Source organism: Phalaenopsis equestris, unplaced genomic scaffold, assembly GCF_001263595.1.
Source record: "Phalaenopsis equestris unplaced genomic scaffold, ASM126359v1 Scaffold000002, whole genome shotgun sequence".
Taxonomy (NCBI): domain Eukaryota; kingdom Viridiplantae; phylum Streptophyta; class Magnoliopsida; order Asparagales; family Orchidaceae; genus Phalaenopsis; species Phalaenopsis equestris.
This window is the reverse complement of record NW_018164444.1, coordinates 74289084-74307773: the sequence shown is the minus strand read 5'-3', so window position 1 is coordinate 74307773 and position 18690 is coordinate 74289084. Positions and strand designations below refer to the sequence as shown.

The window sequence follows — 18690 nt, the reverse complement described above, 5'->3', positions numbered from 1 at the left end:
TTTTTTTTTTTTTTGATATTTTTTCTGTCCAGGATTAAATTTCAGAGATTTACGTGGCATGTATGAGTTTTTGAATTACATATCCTTTACGTTTTTTGTTCTCTTTATGTTCAATTGCTGGTTAAATATAGGATTTTCTCGCATAGTGCATTTTTGTGGAAATTATCCTTATGCATCAATGTTTTGGATTTATGATTTTGGTGAATTTTTTCATTATTTATTTATTTAATTATTTCAGTGATTAGTGAGAAAGTATTTATTATATTGGTTGTACATGAATTTTGAATCTTGTGCTTGTGTTCTTGAATCCAGTCATTAAGTCATTAGTTGCATTAGGAAGCTTTTAACTTAAGACGTCTCTCATTGAAATTGGTATTATGCATAGTGCATTTTAGTCATTAGTTGCATTTTAAGCTTTCTCGCATAGTGCATTTTTGTGGAAATTATCCTTATGCATCAATGTTTTGGATTTATGATTTTGGTGAATTTTTTCATTGTTTATTTATTTAATTATTTCAGTGATTAGTGAGAAAGTATTTATTATATTGGTTGTACATGAATTTTGAATCTTGGGCTTGTGTTCTTGAATCCAGTCATTAGTTGCATTAGGAAGCTTTTAACTTAAGACGTCTCTCATTGAAATTGGTATTATGTTTAAAGTTTCGTCATCAGCTAGGAGTATGCATAATGACCGCATCCTTAAAATGAAATTGGTTAAGCTATGAAGCTGAACATTTAAAATATGACTTTTCATGCCCTATGATAATCCCATTATGTGACACAGGTCGTAACAGAAGCCGATACCAGTTTGCTGACTAAATTCTTTTCCAACACTTGTTCCTATAAAAATTCATCAAAATAGGTGGGAGATGTCACTAGCCTGCCCAGGTCTTTGAGTTAACCAAGACGAGAACAGACGATCGGAATATTTAAATACATGAAAGGGCCTATAAAGAAAACGATTAAAATTAACTAGTAAAAATTACACCTTTCTTATTGTTGTTTTCATATTCTGTATATATTTACTCATATTCTATTCATCTGTTTAAAACCTAGAAATAATATTAAAGAAACATAATAAGTTATTTAAAGATAATTCAAGAGTAATCACACTTCTAAACTACAACAATCCAAGAAAAAAAATACAATATGTATGAAAGTCTATAAGAAATCATATAATAGGCTGGTTTTTTATATTTTATAAACAATCTAATATATATACTTATAACTAATCTGATATATGTTACTGTATTTATGAATGAAAATTTTCTAAATAATTGTTGAAATCAATTTGGCACTTATCAATTTGGTCCCAGAGACCCAAATCAAAGCCTCCAGAAGTGTGCGCTGCTCTATTTGCGCCCTGGATCGCGAACTGTGCTACAGTAGCTGGGTGCAGGATTGCGGGAGCTCGCAGTAAGGAGCAGAAACGAAATGTGGTTTTGAGCCAACGAAACAAAGAAAGGGAGAATTATTTTCGATGGCTATGGAGGCCCCAAATCGACACATATATCGCAGGTTAGGTCGGCGGGCTACACTAAAACATGATTAAGGGTGAATTAATGAAGGGTTAATTAGGCTTAATTATTTTATAGCTTCCAATTTTTTTTCTTCCTATCTATTCATAATTTACTTACCGTGCTTTATATGGAATTGATCGATCTCTCGTTAGAGTTTTATAAAATTGTTGTAATTGAAATTCGCAGAGTGCAAAAATTGGGATACAATTTATGTTGCCAAAACTTTTCTCTGATTTCTTAAAAATTGATTATTATATTCTTTCCTCATAAAATTTTGTCTTCGAAATTCATGAACTCCAAATCAACTATGAAGATGAAACAAAAATGATTATAAAATGTTGTTTCTTGTCAAGTGATAACTAAAACATTTGTAATAAACTATACATCTGATAAATTCAACATAACTCCAAAAAGAGAAATCATCCATCAAACTATGTATTAGCATTAGTGGCAACAGACTCTTCTGATTCTTAAGGAGTCATGGAATAATTTCTTGGGCAATTGTTCTATTTTGGTTGCTTCTTACGAGCCACAATATCAGCTTCTGCTATCCTCCAAATCATTCGTGAAAATTCCTCTGAACTGGATCCCTTTCTTAATGAACATTTGATGTGGATATCTGAAGAACATTAGGACAATTTCTTCTCTGATGTCCTGGCCGTCTATTTAAGTAACACACATTCAATCCAAGTAAAAATTCACCACGATGCTCCTTCCCACACTTAAACACAAGGTTGTATAGTGCTACTGCCAGCCTGGATAATAACTTCCCCGGTGTAGGACTTCATCTTCTACTCGCTAGACTCTTATCCGTAATGAGATTTTGGTGTCATTTCTTCTGAACTTATCCACTTGTGCAACTCTCTACGCTTTTGAATCTGCTGGAAATCAATCTCAACCCGCCTAGCTCTCTCCACTTATATTTAATAGTCTTCAATCTTAATTGGCACTAGTGGTTGCCTGATTGAATCTTTCATTCTAGAAAGAGATCTGTGACATTTCTCCTCTATATTAAGAATCAACTGGGGTGCATACCTTGACAACATAGTAAACTCTGCTTCATACTATAAAACTGATTTCCTTGCAACAACCTAATAAATTATCTTGCATCTGTTTTCTAGCTGACAATGGTACAAATTGATGCCTGAAATTTTTCATAAACTCTTCCCATTGCATCAGGTGATTGGTTCTACCTCTGAACTTCTCCTGCATTTGACTTTGCCACCATCTTTGAGCTTCTTCCTCAAGAGCAAAAGTAGCTAGGGTAACTCTTCTCTCTGATGGACAAGACATACCATCTATGATTTCCTCCACTCTCAATAGCCAATTTTGTGCTTCCACTGGTCCTGCACCAGAAAAGAAATGTTCTCATATCCTGAAAGAGCTTCAAATAATTATCCGTTGGTGGTCCTCCATTGGTAATAGCTTGAGATTTAGAATTTTTGATCAACTGTCATAGCCTTCATCATATCAGAGAATGTACTAGCATTGACTATGACATTCTGGGTGCAACAGATTCTTCATTCTCATCTCTAACCTCTTTCTTTGGATCAACCGTAATTCTGAAATAACAGCCATATAAGTTAATTAGACTTAATTAAATTTTTTTTAAGTTCTATGATTTATAACTTAATCCAGTTATCCCATTGACTCTTTCATGATCACTTTCTTGATGCCCTTAATTGGTCTCTGATACCACTTTTGTCACCACTTAGCCCAGACTTGGAGTTAACCAAGGCGGGAATAGACGATCAGACGGTGGAAATCAATTCTCTGTTATTCTAATTCTATCATTAACAATTTAATATTTAAATAATACTTGAAAGGACCACTAAAGAAAATAATTAAAATTAACAAATAAAAATTATACCTTTCTTGTTGTTTTCATCTTTTGTATACATTTGCTTATCTCTTATTCATCCTGTTCAAATATTTATAAGCTATAAATAATATTAAAATAACATCATGTGTTATCTAAAGATAAACTAGGAGTAATCTCACTACTAAACTACAATAATCCAAAGAATTAATACAATATATGTGAGAGTCTATAAGAAATCATATAATACGTTGTTTTTTCATATTTATAAGCAATCTGATATAGATATATACTTATAAGTAATCTTATATATGGTAATACATACATAAATGATCTTTTTCTAAATGAATATACTCAATCTTCTATAAGCATTATTTAAAGTTTACTTTTACTTTATATTTTACATACATATCTGATTTTGTGAGGATCACCGCCAACAAATCTGACACACCTTTGGTCGATATTGCCCCGTCGGCACAATGGGTAGCGATCTACACATCGCAATTGTATAGGGAAGAAAAACCCCTAACTGTTCCTGACTGATATTATCCCGGCGGCATAAAGGTTAGTAATGTAAGCATTACAATTTTCTGGGGAGGTAAGCTTTGGTCTATTCGCTCATAACTGATATTATCTCATCGACACATCGGTTAGTGAACTAACGATCATAATTTTCTGGGGTGTTAGAAAAACTTTACTTGCGCGAGTATGCTGGCGTCCCCTGCCTGTACCATTAGAGAGTAAAATTTTTCTCTGAATATGCACATACATGCATTCATACATTAACTATTTCATTCTACATAACATTCATTATTCTGAGACATCATTATGCATCTACTAATATGCATACTTGATAATTATTCATATATTTAGCTCATACATATCTCCTAACTATATCCATTTCATATCGATCTTATTTATATCATGCATATCTTTTCTACATGTTTATCTTACATATAATGTCTATCAAATTATCATTCATCTCATGAATATTTTTCATGTGTACACATCTTTTCCTATTATGCTTATTATGCGTATCTTTCTTCTCTATCAATATGAAAGATCTGATTAAACATACATAAAATCAAACATATAATCTAAAATAATGAGGATTACTAAAATTTAGAAATACAATTTCTCACATCAGTTGTCACGCTAAACTTTTAATCTCCGACAGTTAGCTGGAGGGTGCGATGATTTTAAGTTGAGATTAATAAACTATGTCATAATATTAAAATTTAAAGCTCAAGTAATTTCTAATAATCAAATTAATTTTCTTAAATCAGGATTAATTTACATGAAAGTTACAGGATCGCTTTATAGTGAATTTCTATACTAGTCTCGAGCTTGCCGCCCCGGTAAACAACCTAGAATCCATAATTAACTTCGGATTTAAAGATATTTTTGCTAATAAAGTAATTTAACCAAAAATTTATATGATCTGCTAAAACATATATTAAATGCCTTTTCTCGACGACCAATCCTTCTCCAAAACTGTTAAATTAACTTTCTATCACCTCCAATCACACTTCTCCCACACTGATGTCGTGCTAGAACCTTTTTGGAAGCTCACAAAAGTCGTTTTAATCGTCCGAAACACAATCGATGTCATGGAAAACAGTGCAAACTTCAATTTGGAAGGGTGAGGAAGGAAATGAAAGTCTCAAATGTTGCTAAAATCAATTTCGCACTTACCGATTTCATCCAGGAGACCCACCCGAATTGAAGCCTGTGGTTTTTTAAGGCGCGCACGGCTGCCCTGTTCGCCCCCTGCATTGCGAATCATGCTACAGTAGCTCGGCGCAGGATTGCGGGAGCTCGAGGTAAGGAGCTAAAATGGAAGGTGGTTTTGAGCGAACGAAACCGAGAAGGGGAGAAAAATTTTTGAACGCTCTGAAGGTTTCAAATCGATGCATATATTGCAGGTTAAGTCGGTTGGCTACAGTAAAATAGGATTAAGGATGAATTAATTAAGGTTAATTAGGTTTAATTATTTTATAACTTCCAATCTATTCATAGTTTACATATAATACTTTATATGAAATTGATTGATTTTTCGTGTAGAACTTTATAAAATTATTTTGATTGATATTCGAGGGCTGCAAAAATTGAGGTATAATTTAAGTCATAAGAAATTTTCTCCGATTTATCAAAAAATGATTATTATAGGAGATATATTCAATCACTTAATTTCACCTGAAATGATACTTTACGAAATCTTTTCAGTTTGCTCAAATATTTCTTAAGCATAAAAAATCCAAACTATATTGTTAGAATAAATTTACAGAGCATCTAAAATCCATAACAAAACCATAAAATTTAATTGTTGACTTTCCTAAAAAAATTCATTATCTTACAATAATTGTTCAACAAAATATAATCTCAAAATGAACTTGACTTTTTCTCAGCCTCATCTTTTTCTCTCTTTCCTTGTAAAGATAATTGTAAGCACCTAATGAGTTATTCTACTCAGGAGGATAAACAAATTTAATACATAATTTAAATACTAAGAACCATAAATATGCATGCTAGTCAGGAATAGAGTAAATCATAAAAAAGAGCACATGTGATGTACGATGCGAAATTTAAAATAGAAGGTTTTTTTTTTTTAAATTAACAAGATAATTTCACAAGACATTAAGTGTATCAATTTTTTTTTAATTAATTCTTGTAGTCTTTTATTTCATTTTAGCTTTAAAGTATGTCATGTATAGTAGTATAGGTTAGTTGCCATCCTAACTCAGCCCAAATGCTACATTATCTGGTTTAATAGAGCCCAGGTGAAACCTAAATTTGTCACTGTTGAACAAGCTTGAGAACCCTTTTGTCTGTATAGAAGACTCTTTTGCTCAATTGGATACCTTTTTTCCCCCTGTATATGCATGTACATAACATTTGGTCAACTTGTTCCCCATACCATGATATTTCTTCAGCTCCACATTTTTCAAAATTTATTAGTTTAATAAATTTGTGATTTCTGTTCAAATATATTAAATAATTGCATATGTAAATGTGCAATTTACATATACCAGATTTTTTTTTAGTAGTATTGCCAATTAATGAAATCTTTATAAAATCAAAGTGCACTTGCAAGTTTGTTTACACCAAATTTTTAGGTGCTTCTTTATTCCTGAAACTGTAGCTATGCATCCCACAGTAGAAATATTTATCCCGTGCATTTCAGGCATTAATCTACTATATATATAAATATACGTGCAGAAGATAGAAAATTTTATTTTTTGTATTAAAATATGTTAATCTTATCCACTTGATGATTTATCCTGTTGTAAAAGACTTCCCAAAATTGCATTGATTTATTAAAAAAAAAACCCAAACAAAATTCAATACAAATAAAAACTTTCCCATTTTTTTCGCTGCCTCTCTTCTCTTCCTTTTCTTTTCTTTTTGCCCTTCTCCTTCTCTTCCTTCTGATTTCTTATATTCTTCTCTTATTTTCTCCCAATTGCTTCGTTCAAGTCAATCACATCCATCAATTTCATCAGTGATGATTTATCCTGTTGTAAAAGACTTCCCAAAATCTCTTCCTTTTATAAACAATTTCAATATTGCCCATACAATCTTAAAAACCTACAAGCCCGAAATTGCATTGATTTATTAAAAAAAAAACCCAAACAAAATTCAATACAAATAAAAACTTTCCCATTTTTTTCGCTGCCTCTCTTCTCTTCCTTTTCTCTTCTTTTTGCCCTTCTCCTTCTCTTCCTTCTGATTTCTTATATTCTTCTCTAATTTTCTCCCAATTGCTTCGTTCAAGTCAATTACATCCGTCAATTTCATCAGTTTCATCAGTTAGCGCTGCATGCACAGATAAGTGGAATTTTCGAAATTCCACTGCTGCTATAGTACCAGAACTGTTATTTTAATTAAAAACTTTAGGAGACCTTATCAAAACTAAAATTAATTGTATAACATTCCATATTTGCAAATCAGCTTATTGTTCTGTATATCAAAATGATCAATAAAACACAATGAAATAATTTTTAATGAATTTTGATAAAGTTGAGTTTTTTATTATAATTAATTTTGATATTTCCAAAAACAAGATATTAAAACTATTCCTTAATAGAATTTCATTCTTGAAATTCGTTTTTATAATTTGTTAAATTGGTGGGAATATCTCTATCTCATCTCTTATTTTTTGCACGTTGTTTCTTTTGTAGGGCTGTATCTCCATTTCACTTTTAAAAAAGAATTGTATGTTTTTCGACTTCTTAATATTTGACTCTAGTATTTTCTTCCGACTCTTCTGTACAAGTTAAATCATTTTGTACTTCAACTGTACTATGTGATGCCCTCTAATTTGCATCATTGACGTATATTCAGAGCATTGAAAAATGAAATACCTTATGCACATCATTCATATCTCGGGGCAAGGCTAATCTGTAAGCTACATTTTCAACTCTCTCAGTAGTTTGTAAAGGATAAATGTACTTAGAACTCAACTTCTCTTCTTGACCGAATCTGGATAGACCTTTCATGGATTGAATTTTTAAAAATACAAAATCGTCAACTTCAAGTTCTACTATTTTATATTTGGAATCAAGCTCTCAATTTGTGTCTAATAATCTGCTATGCTTGTTACACCAGTCCAGTAGGGACCTGGATTGAGGCTGGCCAGCTAGAGCAGCAGGCTCAAGCAAACCGACCAACCTAATTGAAAGGGATGGAACCCTCCAGTTACACCAGGAATGATTCCAGCCCCCGGTTGGGGCCCACTCAGCCGCTATCACGTATACGAGGAGGGGAATTAAGGTGGGCTTCAAAGGGAAAGTTTGAATGTGCCTCGACAGATATTTTTTAGGACTAATTAGCTAAGGTTTGTTTTATGTTTGGTTTTCTTGCAGTTTTTTTTTATTGTTTCTTTCCTAGTGACGTCTAGGGTTTGTGGAGAAACGATCTACCTCTTGAATTGTAAATCACCATTGTATTTTGTTTGATTAATCCAATTAGCCCTAATTTTGAGATTCCCACTTATTTTGTGCTATTTAATCGCTGATTTTGGTTCCGTATCAAATTGGTATCAAAGGAAGAGCTTGGAAAGATGGTAGCAAGGCAAATTAATGCTTTGGAAGAGAGATTGGAAGACGAATGACAACTTAAATCCGAGATAGAGGAAATGCACTCAACCATAGACGAAAAGTTTTGCTTAATTGACCACCGATTTGAGAGATTGGAGGAAATGATGAGGCTATTGAGATGTAATTCGAGACCCCGTTGAAGGCTCAGTTTACAAATCCTAACCAAGCGTTGCTAGAGTATCCTTGACCAAATTGAAGAGGAAAGATATCAAATGAGAGGAACATGAGGAAAGCATCTACAATGAAGAACTCCTTGCCATGGCTTTGATAGGGTGTGGATTAGAGATTTCTGCTGCAGCGGTTCGGCCGAAACATAGGATCACAAAGAAGGAGAGGAATCAGGATGGGGTATGATCGAAGGAGGAAGTTTTACACTAGATGCACTGGGGCGAACACCAGTGGTTATCACAAAGAAGGAGAGGAATCAGGATGGGGTATGAGTTATATGACTATGATCGAAGGAGGAAGCTTTACACTAGATGCACTGGGGCGAACACCAGTGGTTGAGGAATTTGGGTGATGATGCTAGGGTTAGGAAGTTGAAGATGCTTATCTTCGAGGGAGAAGACGCACATTAGGGGGTGTATCGGGTGGAGCAATACTTCATGGTGAGTATACTTAATGGGGAGGAGAAGCTCATGACAGTTAACATATGTTTGAAGGGGAAATCCCAAACATGATTTCAATGGAGGGAGCATAATACTTGAACCATTTGTGTAGAATTTTAAGAATTACTTGTTGAGCGTTTCCAAGTTGTTTGAGAAGGAGACTTACACGAGCAATTTATTGGCTTGATTTAGGAGAGAACTATTATGGAATATAAGTAGAGATTCGAGATATTGTCAGGACGACTGAGGGGGATCTCTGAAATAGTATTGGAGAAAATTTTCATGAAGGGACAAAGCCTGATATGCGTGCAACATTTTGACAGTTGAGGACGTGAGGATTGTGGGCGCTCAGATGGTGTTAGACTAATAACTAAATGGAGAAGACCAACAAAAGCTACACCACATGACAATTCCACAAGAGTACCTCAATGACCATGAAACTGAGGACGAAAACTATGTTATTTAGGAAGGCGCCGAAGGAGAGAAATATAATGGTTTTTCCAGAGGTCAACTTCAAGCTCCTCACAGAGGCGGATGTCTAGGAAAAGTGTGCAAAGAGATTATGTTTTTATTATGATGACAAGTATGCACTAGACGAGCAATGCAAGGATCACACACTACATGTCCTTACAATTTGGGACCGTGAAGATTCAGATAGTGAGTAGTGGAGGGAGGGGAGCATTTACACATGGATGTGGCAGAGGTTACCCTGATCTCAATGGTGAGATTTATTTCAAATCACACCATGCAGGTGAGGGGACATATCAAGGAGTAGTCTGTAGTGGTGTTGGTGGATAATGGGGTCACTCATAATTTCATCTAAAATGGGGTCCTGAATCAAGATCAATTAGGGTTTAATTCGATATATAGGGGAAGCTTTGGGATCACAGGGAGGTGGAGAAAAGTCGGGAAAATTGTAGGGAATTGATATTGAACTATAGGGCCTACATGTGGTGAAGGTCATCCTTCCTTTGAATTTGGGAAGTGCGGATGTGATTTTGTGAATGAAATGGTCACCCAAACAATTAGAGAGACAATGATGGATTGGAAATCTCTAACTATGTAAATTAGGGTTGAGGGGAGGAAAGTGGTGTTGAGAGGGATGCAGCCTTTGCAAAACCGTGGTCTCCCTCAAAGCCATTCTCAGGATGATATATAGAGCAGTGTTAGGCTATTTGGTGGAGTTGCGAAATACAAGTTGAGAGGGATGCAGCCTTTGCAAAACCGTGGTCTTCCTCAAAGCCATTCTCAGGATGATATATAGAGCATTGTTAGGCTATTTGGTGGAGTTGCGAAGTACAGAGGAGACTGGTATCTCGAGTCAGTAGAGTTTTCCGAGTGTGTTCAATAGATTCTGCAGCAGTTCTTTGAAATCTTTCAGCAGCCTCACCGGTTTCCTCCATCGAGGGATCAACCATTACATTGAAGGAAGGTGTTCCTCCTATAAACGTCAGTTCATTATGATATCCTCAAATTCATAAGGATGAGATAGAGAGGATGATTTGGGAGACGCTCGAAGAAGAGGTTATCATGCCCAGTGTAAGCCCCATTTCTAGTCCAGTTTTATTGGTGAAGAAAAAGGATGGTAGTTGGAGATTTTGTGTGGGACTATAGGGCTCTAAATAAGGAAATGATATTGGACAAGTTTTTCTTCCAGTGATTCATGAGCTGTTGAAGATTGATCTAAAGTGGACACCATTAGAACCGGATGAACCCAACTGAAGTGCCCAAGATAGTGTTCAAGACTCAAGTACTTTAATAGCTTTTTGTGATGTCGTTCAACTTGACCAACGCTCTGACTACCTTTTAGTATTTCATGAATATGAATAAAATTTTTCACCCTTACCTCATATTGTTCATCATGCTATTTTTTTCATGACATCCTAATCTACAGTCGTACGAAGACAGTATACGGAACACCTGATGACAATATTGGAGACATCGAGAGAGCATCAAACTTATGCTAACTTGAAGAAATGCTCCCTTGTGTAGCCACAAGTGGAGTACCTAGGGCATTTGGTGACTAGGGCAGTGCTAGCAGTGGACCCATCCAAGGTTGAGGCTATGTTGGCCTTACTTTATTGAGGAGCTTGAAGAAGTTCAAAGGATTCTTAGGTCTCATCAGATACTACCGAAAGTTCGTGAGAGTTTATAACACGATTGTATGGCGCTTGACGGAGCCACTGAAGCAAGATAATTCCAAGTGGGGGGAAGCGACAACACATGCTTTTGAATAGCTAAAGAGAGTCATGAATAGTGTTTTGGTGTTTAGCACTTCTAGATTTCAGTAGATCATTTATGGTAGAGATGGATGCGTCAGTGTATTAATTTTGAGAAGTAGCATGCAGAATTAGCATTCTATTACCTATTTCAGCCAGGTGCTCGCTGCAAGGGCGATGCTGTATACGAGTGAGAATTGATGGCTATTGTCTTAGCTATCTAGAAGTGGCGTCCTTTATGTTGGAGAGATACTTTATAATCAAAACAGATAAACGGAGCTTGAAATATCTGTTGAAGTAGATGATGATGACTGAGGAGCATCAGTGGTGGCTATCCAAATTACATGGATATAATTTTGAGATTCAGTTTTGCCCGTACTGCAAAGTAATAGATATGATTTTGAGATTCAATATTGCCTGCGATTTGAAAGTAAAGCTACACATGCACTATAGAGGAAGGTGAAGCCCTAGTTGACAACTTTAGTAGTACCCATGGTTTTAGATTGTGAATCATTGGGGCAGGAAGGTGAACGTGATAAAGGGCTGAGGAAGATCAGAGAAGAGTTATTACAGGATTCGACCTGTCAACTAGGATATGCATTGAGGGGACAACAAGTACTCTACTAGGGATGATTTGTATTACCTAGGGTATCAGAGTACATTCCTAAAATGTTGCATGAATTTCGCGGCAACATAATTGGGAGGCACTAAGGGGTACAAAAATCATACATTTGACTGTCGACAGAGCTATATTGAGTTGGGGTGCATAAAGATGTAGAGGCATGATGACAAGTGTGATCTGTGCTAACGACACAAGTATTTGACTATGGCTTCAGGAGGATTACTGTTGTCCCTAGCTTTATTTGAGATGATTTAGGAGAAGGAGACAACGTATTTTATAGAGGGGTTGGCATGATTTCAGGGATTTACTGTGATATTGGTGGTAGTGAATTGTTTAAGCAAGTATGCGTACTTTATTCAATTGCGAAATCCTTACACTACTGTTTCAGTCGTTCTCGTGTTCATATGAGAAGTGGTTCGTTTGCATGACATTTCAGAATCCATTGTATCAGACAGGGACAAGGGGTTCCTCAACCAATTTTAGAAGGAATTATTCAACTATAAGGGACAATTCTAAAGTGGAGCACAACATATCTTCCTGAGACAGATGGCCAGGTGGAGGTGGTTAACAAGAGTGTAGAGACACGCCCACATTGTTTTGTATCAGAAACGTCGAAGTTGTGGGCAATGTGGATTGCTTGGGTGGAGTATTGATACAACACTTCATACCATACTACAATCAATATCACTATTTTCAAGATTTTGTATTGGCGGAATCACGTCCCCTAATACACTATAGGCATAACACGAAAACAATATCTAGTGTAAACCGATACTTGGAGGAGAGTGATAAGATTTGGTAGTGCTCAAGAAACATCTATTGAGGGCACGACAGACCATGAAAAGAAGGTTGATGGACATAGGAGGAGTTAGAATTTGAGCATGGCGACATGATTTGTTTGAAGTTGAGACCATATCGGCAGAAGGCAGTGCCCGCAAGGAGTGAGAAGCTTTCTCATGATATTTTGAACCCTATGAGATGTGTATTGGGACAATTGTATAATGTCTGAGGTTGCTACTACCATCATCATTGCATCCAATTTTTAATGTATCGCAGCTGAGAAGTGCTATCGGAGAGCACACACCCTCATCTTCACTACCTCCGACACTGACAGAGGACATGCATGTGGTTTTGGAACCTTTGGTGGTGGAAGGACAAATGAAGTGATTAAGAAGCAGTTTCCATCATCTTACCTTTAGTACAAGGTGTTTCTTTGGGAGGGGAGTATTGACATACTTGTTGTGTCAGTCCAGGAGGGACCGATAAGGACCAAGGCTGCACGGTCAAAATAGTTGACCCAGCTGAAAGGCGCGGAACCCTCTAGTTACGACAGGAATGATTCGAACTCCCCGAGTGGGCCCGCTTAGCTGCTAATCACATATACATGGAGGGGAATTAAAGGGCTTTGGCAAGAAAGTTGGAATATTTCTTAGGAGAGCTTTTATTATGGCTAATTAGCTATGGTATGCTTTATGTTTGGTTTCCCTGTAGTTTTTCTTTTGTCATCTTGTTCCTAGCGACATTTAGGGTTTGTGGAGAGACGATCTACTTCTTGTAGATAGACCTTGTATCTTGTTTCTTCTGCTTAGAGATCAATCCAATTAGCCCTAATTGGGTTTTCCACTTATTATGTGCTATTGGTTTGTTGGTTTGGGTTCCCATTTGTATCATATTCCTAACTTTCTCAGTAGCTTGTTCCATTAATTGTGACCCTAGTAGGTGTCTCTCTACAATATCAACCCAACTCAATTGAGTTTAGCTTTTCCTATCATACAATGTCTTAATGATGCCATTTTAATACTTGATTAATAGTTGTTATAAGTAAACTCTATCAGTAAAATATGATCCTCTCAGCTACCCCAAAATCTTGAACACATAATCTCAATAAATCTTCTAATGCCTGATTGATTATTTCAGATTGGTCACCTGTTTATGGGTGAAATACCATATTGAAATGCAAATTTTGTTCCTAAGCCTTTATGAATATGTCGCCACAACCTGAATGTAAATCTGCCATTTCTATCTATATAACCACTAGGAATTCTATGTATTATAATAATTTCATTCACAAATAATTAAGTTCATTTCTCAACGAAATCAATTTAATGAATAGGCAGGAAATATGCTAACTTTGTTAATCTATCAATTACAACCCAAATACAATCATGCTTTTGTTTTGACCTCGAAAAACCTGTGACAATATCCATTGCTATATCTTCCCACTTCTATGATAGTAATGGAAATGACTGTAACTTACCACTAGGTTTCTGAAGTTCTGCGTTGACTACTTGACTTCACATTTGGTAACATGATCTACTACATTTTTCTTCATTCCAGGCCACCGAAATATTGACTTTAAATCTTTGTACCGTTTTGTACTTGGATGAATAGAATATCCTGAATTTTGAGCTTCATTCATAATTTCTTGGATCAAGCTTAATTTTTTTGGTACCTACAAATGCAAATTACTTCAAATAACACCTTGCTCATCAATACTAAATGCGTACTTTATTCAATTGCGAAATCCTTACACTACTGTTTCAGTCGTTCTCGTGTTCATATGAGAAGTGGTTCGTTTGCATGGCATTTCAGAATCCATTGTATCAGACAGGGACAAGGGGTTCCTCAGCCAATTTTAGAAGGAATTATTCAACTATAAGGGACAATTCTAAAGTGGAGCACAACATATCTTCCTGAGACAGATGGCCAGGTGGAGGTGGTTAACAAGAGTGTAGAGACACGCCCACATTGTTTTGTATCAGAAACGTCGAAGTTGTGGGCAATGTGGATTGCTTGGGTGGAGTATTGATACAACACTTCATACCATACTGCAATATCACTATTTTCAAGATTTTGTATTGGCGGAATCACGTCCCCTAATACACTATAGGCATAACACGAAAACAATATCTAGTGTAAACAGATACTTGGAGGAGAGTGATAAGATTTGGTAGAGCTCAAGAAACATCTATTGAGGGCACGACAGACCATGAAAAGAAGGCTGATGGACATAGAAGGAGTTACAATTTGAGCACGGCGACATGATTTGTTTGAAGTTGAGACCGTATCGGCAGAAGGCAGTGCCCGCGAGGAGTGAGAAGCTTTCTCATGATATTTTGAACCTTATGAGATGTGTATTGGGACAATTGTATAATGTCTATTGTGTAAGATTGATCAAACTCAAACAGAAAAAAAACAAGGATCTTAGTATTGATGAGCAAGTTAGAGAACTGGAGAAATACACGCCCACATTGTTTTGTATCAGAAACGTCGAAGTTGTGGGCAATGTGGATTGCTTGGGTGGAGTATTGATACAACACTTCATACCATACTGCAATATCACTATTTTCAAGATTTTGTATTGGCGGAATCACGTCCCCTAATACACTATAGGCATAACACGAAAACAATATCTAGTGTAAACCGATACTTGGAGGAGAGTGATAAGATTTGGTAGTGCTCAAGAAACATCTATTGAGGGCACGACAGACCATGAAAAGAAGGTTGATGGACATAGGAGGAGTTAGAATTTGAGCATGGCGACATGATTTGTTTGAAGTTGAGACCATATCGGCAGAAGGCAGTGCCCGCAAGGAGTGAGAAGCTTTCTCATGATATTTTGAACCCTATGAGATGTGTATTGGGACAATTGTATAATGTCCGAGGTTGCTACTACCATCATCATTGCATCCAATTTTTAATGTATCGCAGCTGAGAAGTGCTATCGGAGAGCACACACCCTCATCTTCACTACCTCCGACACTGACAGAGGACATGCATGTGGTTTTGGAACCTTTGGTGGTGGAAGGACAAATGAAGTGATTAAGAAGCAGTTTCCATCATCTTACCTTTAGTACAAGGTGTTTCTTTGGGAGGGGAGTATTGACATACTTGTTGTGTCAGTCCAGGAGGGACCGATAAGGACCAAGGCTGCACGGTCAAAATAGTTGACCCAGCTGAAAGGCGTGGAACCCTCTAGTTACGACAGGAATGATTCCAACTCCCCGAGTGGGCCCGCTTAGCTGCTAATCACATATACATGGAGGGGAATTAAAGGGCTTTGGCAAGAAAGTTGGAATATTTCTTAGGAGAGCTTTTATTATGGCTAATTAGCTATGGTATGCTTTATGTTTGGTTTCCCTGTAGTTTTTCTTTTGTCATCTTGTTCCTAGCGACATTTAGGGTTTGTGGAGAGACGATCTACTTCTTGTAGATAAACCTTGTATCTTGTTTCTTCTGCTTAGAGATCAATCCAATTAGCCCTAATTGGGTTTTCTACTTATTATGTGCTATTCGTTTGTTGGCTTGGGTTCCCATTTGTATCATATTCCTAACTTTCTCAGTAGCTTGTTCCATTAATTGTGACCCTAGTAGGTGTCTCTCTACAATATCAACCCAACTCAATTGAGTTTAGCTTTTCCTATCATACAATGTCTTAATGATGCCATTTTAATACTTGATTAATAGTTGTTATAAGTAAACTCTATCAGTAAAATATGATCCTCTCAGCTACCCCAAAATCTTGAACACATAATCTCAATAAATCTTCTAATGCCTGATTGATTCATTCAGATTGGTCACCTGTTTATGGGTGAAATACCATATTGAAATGTAAATTTTGTTCCTAAGCCTTTATGAATATGTCACCACAACCTGAATGTAAATCTGCCATTTCTATCTATATAACCACTAGGAATTCTATGTATTATAATAATTTCATTCACAAATAATTAAGTTCATTTCTCAACGAAATCAATTTAATGAATAGGCAGGAAATATGCTAACTTTGTTAATCTATCAATTACAACCCAAATACAATCATGCTTTTGTTTTGACCTCGAAAAACCTGTGACAATATCCATTGCTATATCTTCCCACTTCTATGATAGTAATGGAAATGACTGTAACTTACCACTAGGTTTCTGAAGTTCTGCGTTGACTACTTGACTTCACATTTGGTAACATGATCTACTACATTTTTCTTCATTCCAGGCCACCGAAATATTGACTTTAAATCTTTGTACAGTTTTGTACTTGGATGAATAGAATATCCTGAATTTTGAGCTTCATTCATAATTTCTTGGATCAATCTTAATTTTTTTGGTACCTACAAATGCAAATTACTTCAAATAACACCTTGCTCATCAATACTAAGATCCTTGTTTTTTTCTGTTTGAGTTTGATCAATCAGCTTTTGATTTTTTTTTAATTTTCTCTTTGTTCAACTTTGGTTATATCTTCAAGGGTTGATTGAATATTCATCTGATACAAATTGCCTGTGTCCTGATTGCCATGCATTTTGACTTCTAACTGTAAACTATCTGTATCATTGTTCATCTTCATTTGCTCATCAAAACCTGAATGGCGGTTGTGAGCTTTGTATGCATCCCAAAAAATTACTTCACCTTTTTTTGTATGTTTGGCCTTCCTTATATTTTAAGAAAACTTGTGGGGGAGTATTAAATGGATCAACTGCTGATTCCTTCTGCCGACCACTCTTGTTTGGGAGGAACAATTTAGAGCAGTTGTGCTCCTAGAGTTGCTCTTTCCGCATTTTTTATTGCTTTTTAGCTTTTCTACTGCTTATTATTCTTAACTTCATATACATAAGGTGACGTGTCTTCTTCTGCAGTTTATCCACCTCTGCTTTTATGAGCAAAATCCTACCGAAAATAGGGCTGCCATATCATCCAAAGCCCAACGTATGAAACATAAAAACTCATTTGAGAAGTAAGAAAAGTACCAGGACATTCCACATCTTTGGACGTGAACACATATATTTCCTTTGAGATTCTGCTCTGGATTCATACTTATGTGAAAGTGGTAAAAACTATCCATATTATTGTTTGCTTCTTGGCAATGGTGAAGAAGTTATTATGCCTGACAAAAGAGGTATAGCGATTGCATTGTAGGCACGCTTGCTGTTTAAAAAAGGGAGTATTTTCATAGATGTCTTTTCAGTGAAACTGGTGAATCTGATTGGCCATTCCATGCCAAATAAAAACTAAATTCTTTTTATCTGTTTAAACTCTTATCATGTTTATCACTTTTAGGATTTATAGTCATCTAACTACAGTTTAATATAGCTATCTTTTCTTTTTCAGGACTGTTCCATCATGTTTTTGATCTTTCTAGCCTTAGGAATGGTTTCAAAATGCCTGGCCTTGATTTTTTTTTTATTCCCGTCCATGTTATAGCCCACATGGTTATGACAATTTGTATGATATGATCCTCAAGTAAAACTAGGACCTTGTTGTGAAGTAGTACCTTTAACATAATGCATTTAGAAGGTTTAGGGCACACTTGGTAATGCTTTACAGTTGCCTGATCGGAAAAACAATTGAAATTACAAGCTAGATTTGTGGGGGAATTTTGCTACATCAATGCAATATTACATGTGCATCTCATCATGGCTTCACCACCATGGAAACACACTTTTACAGCAGCCCTTTTTTTTCTGTAGGAATAAATACAACTTTATTTTGTGTCAATTAACACAGCATGACAGCAAAAGAGAAGTACTAAATGAAGACTGAGTTTGTAAAAGCACCTAGATAATCTTTTCTTTATCTGCTTTGGCTCTTACTTTCAAAATCCATGTATTGAAAGCTCACCATTTAAATGTTTTTTGTTAAAGATGCGAAGGAAGTTCGTGGTGTTGGTTTACAAATGTCAAGACTTGAGACTCTGGATGTGAATAAGCAAGGTGTGATTCATACTCATTGATCTTTATTCAACCTTTTTTTAACCGTCAATTCTAGCTATTTAATGGGGTATTCAATTTTCTAGTTGCTTGGATGTAC

At 35.9% G+C, this 18690-nt stretch overlaps 1 protein-coding gene across 4 annotated transcripts in view; it reads left to right on the top strand.

Annotated features, from left to right (window-relative positions):
• The window catches only part of LOC110022247 (DNA repair protein REV1), a 181257-nt gene that overhangs the window by 121174 nt on the left and 41393 nt on the right, over nucleotides 1–18690 (top strand). For all 4 annotated transcript variants that reach the window (XM_020721107.1, XM_020721093.1, XM_020721101.1 and 1 more), the window contains exon 16: nucleotides 18525–18593. In XM_020721107.1, coding sequence (XP_020576766.1) covers nucleotides 18525–18593 — 69 coding nt within the window. The remainder of the gene's footprint in view (nucleotides 1–18524; nucleotides 18594–18690) is intronic.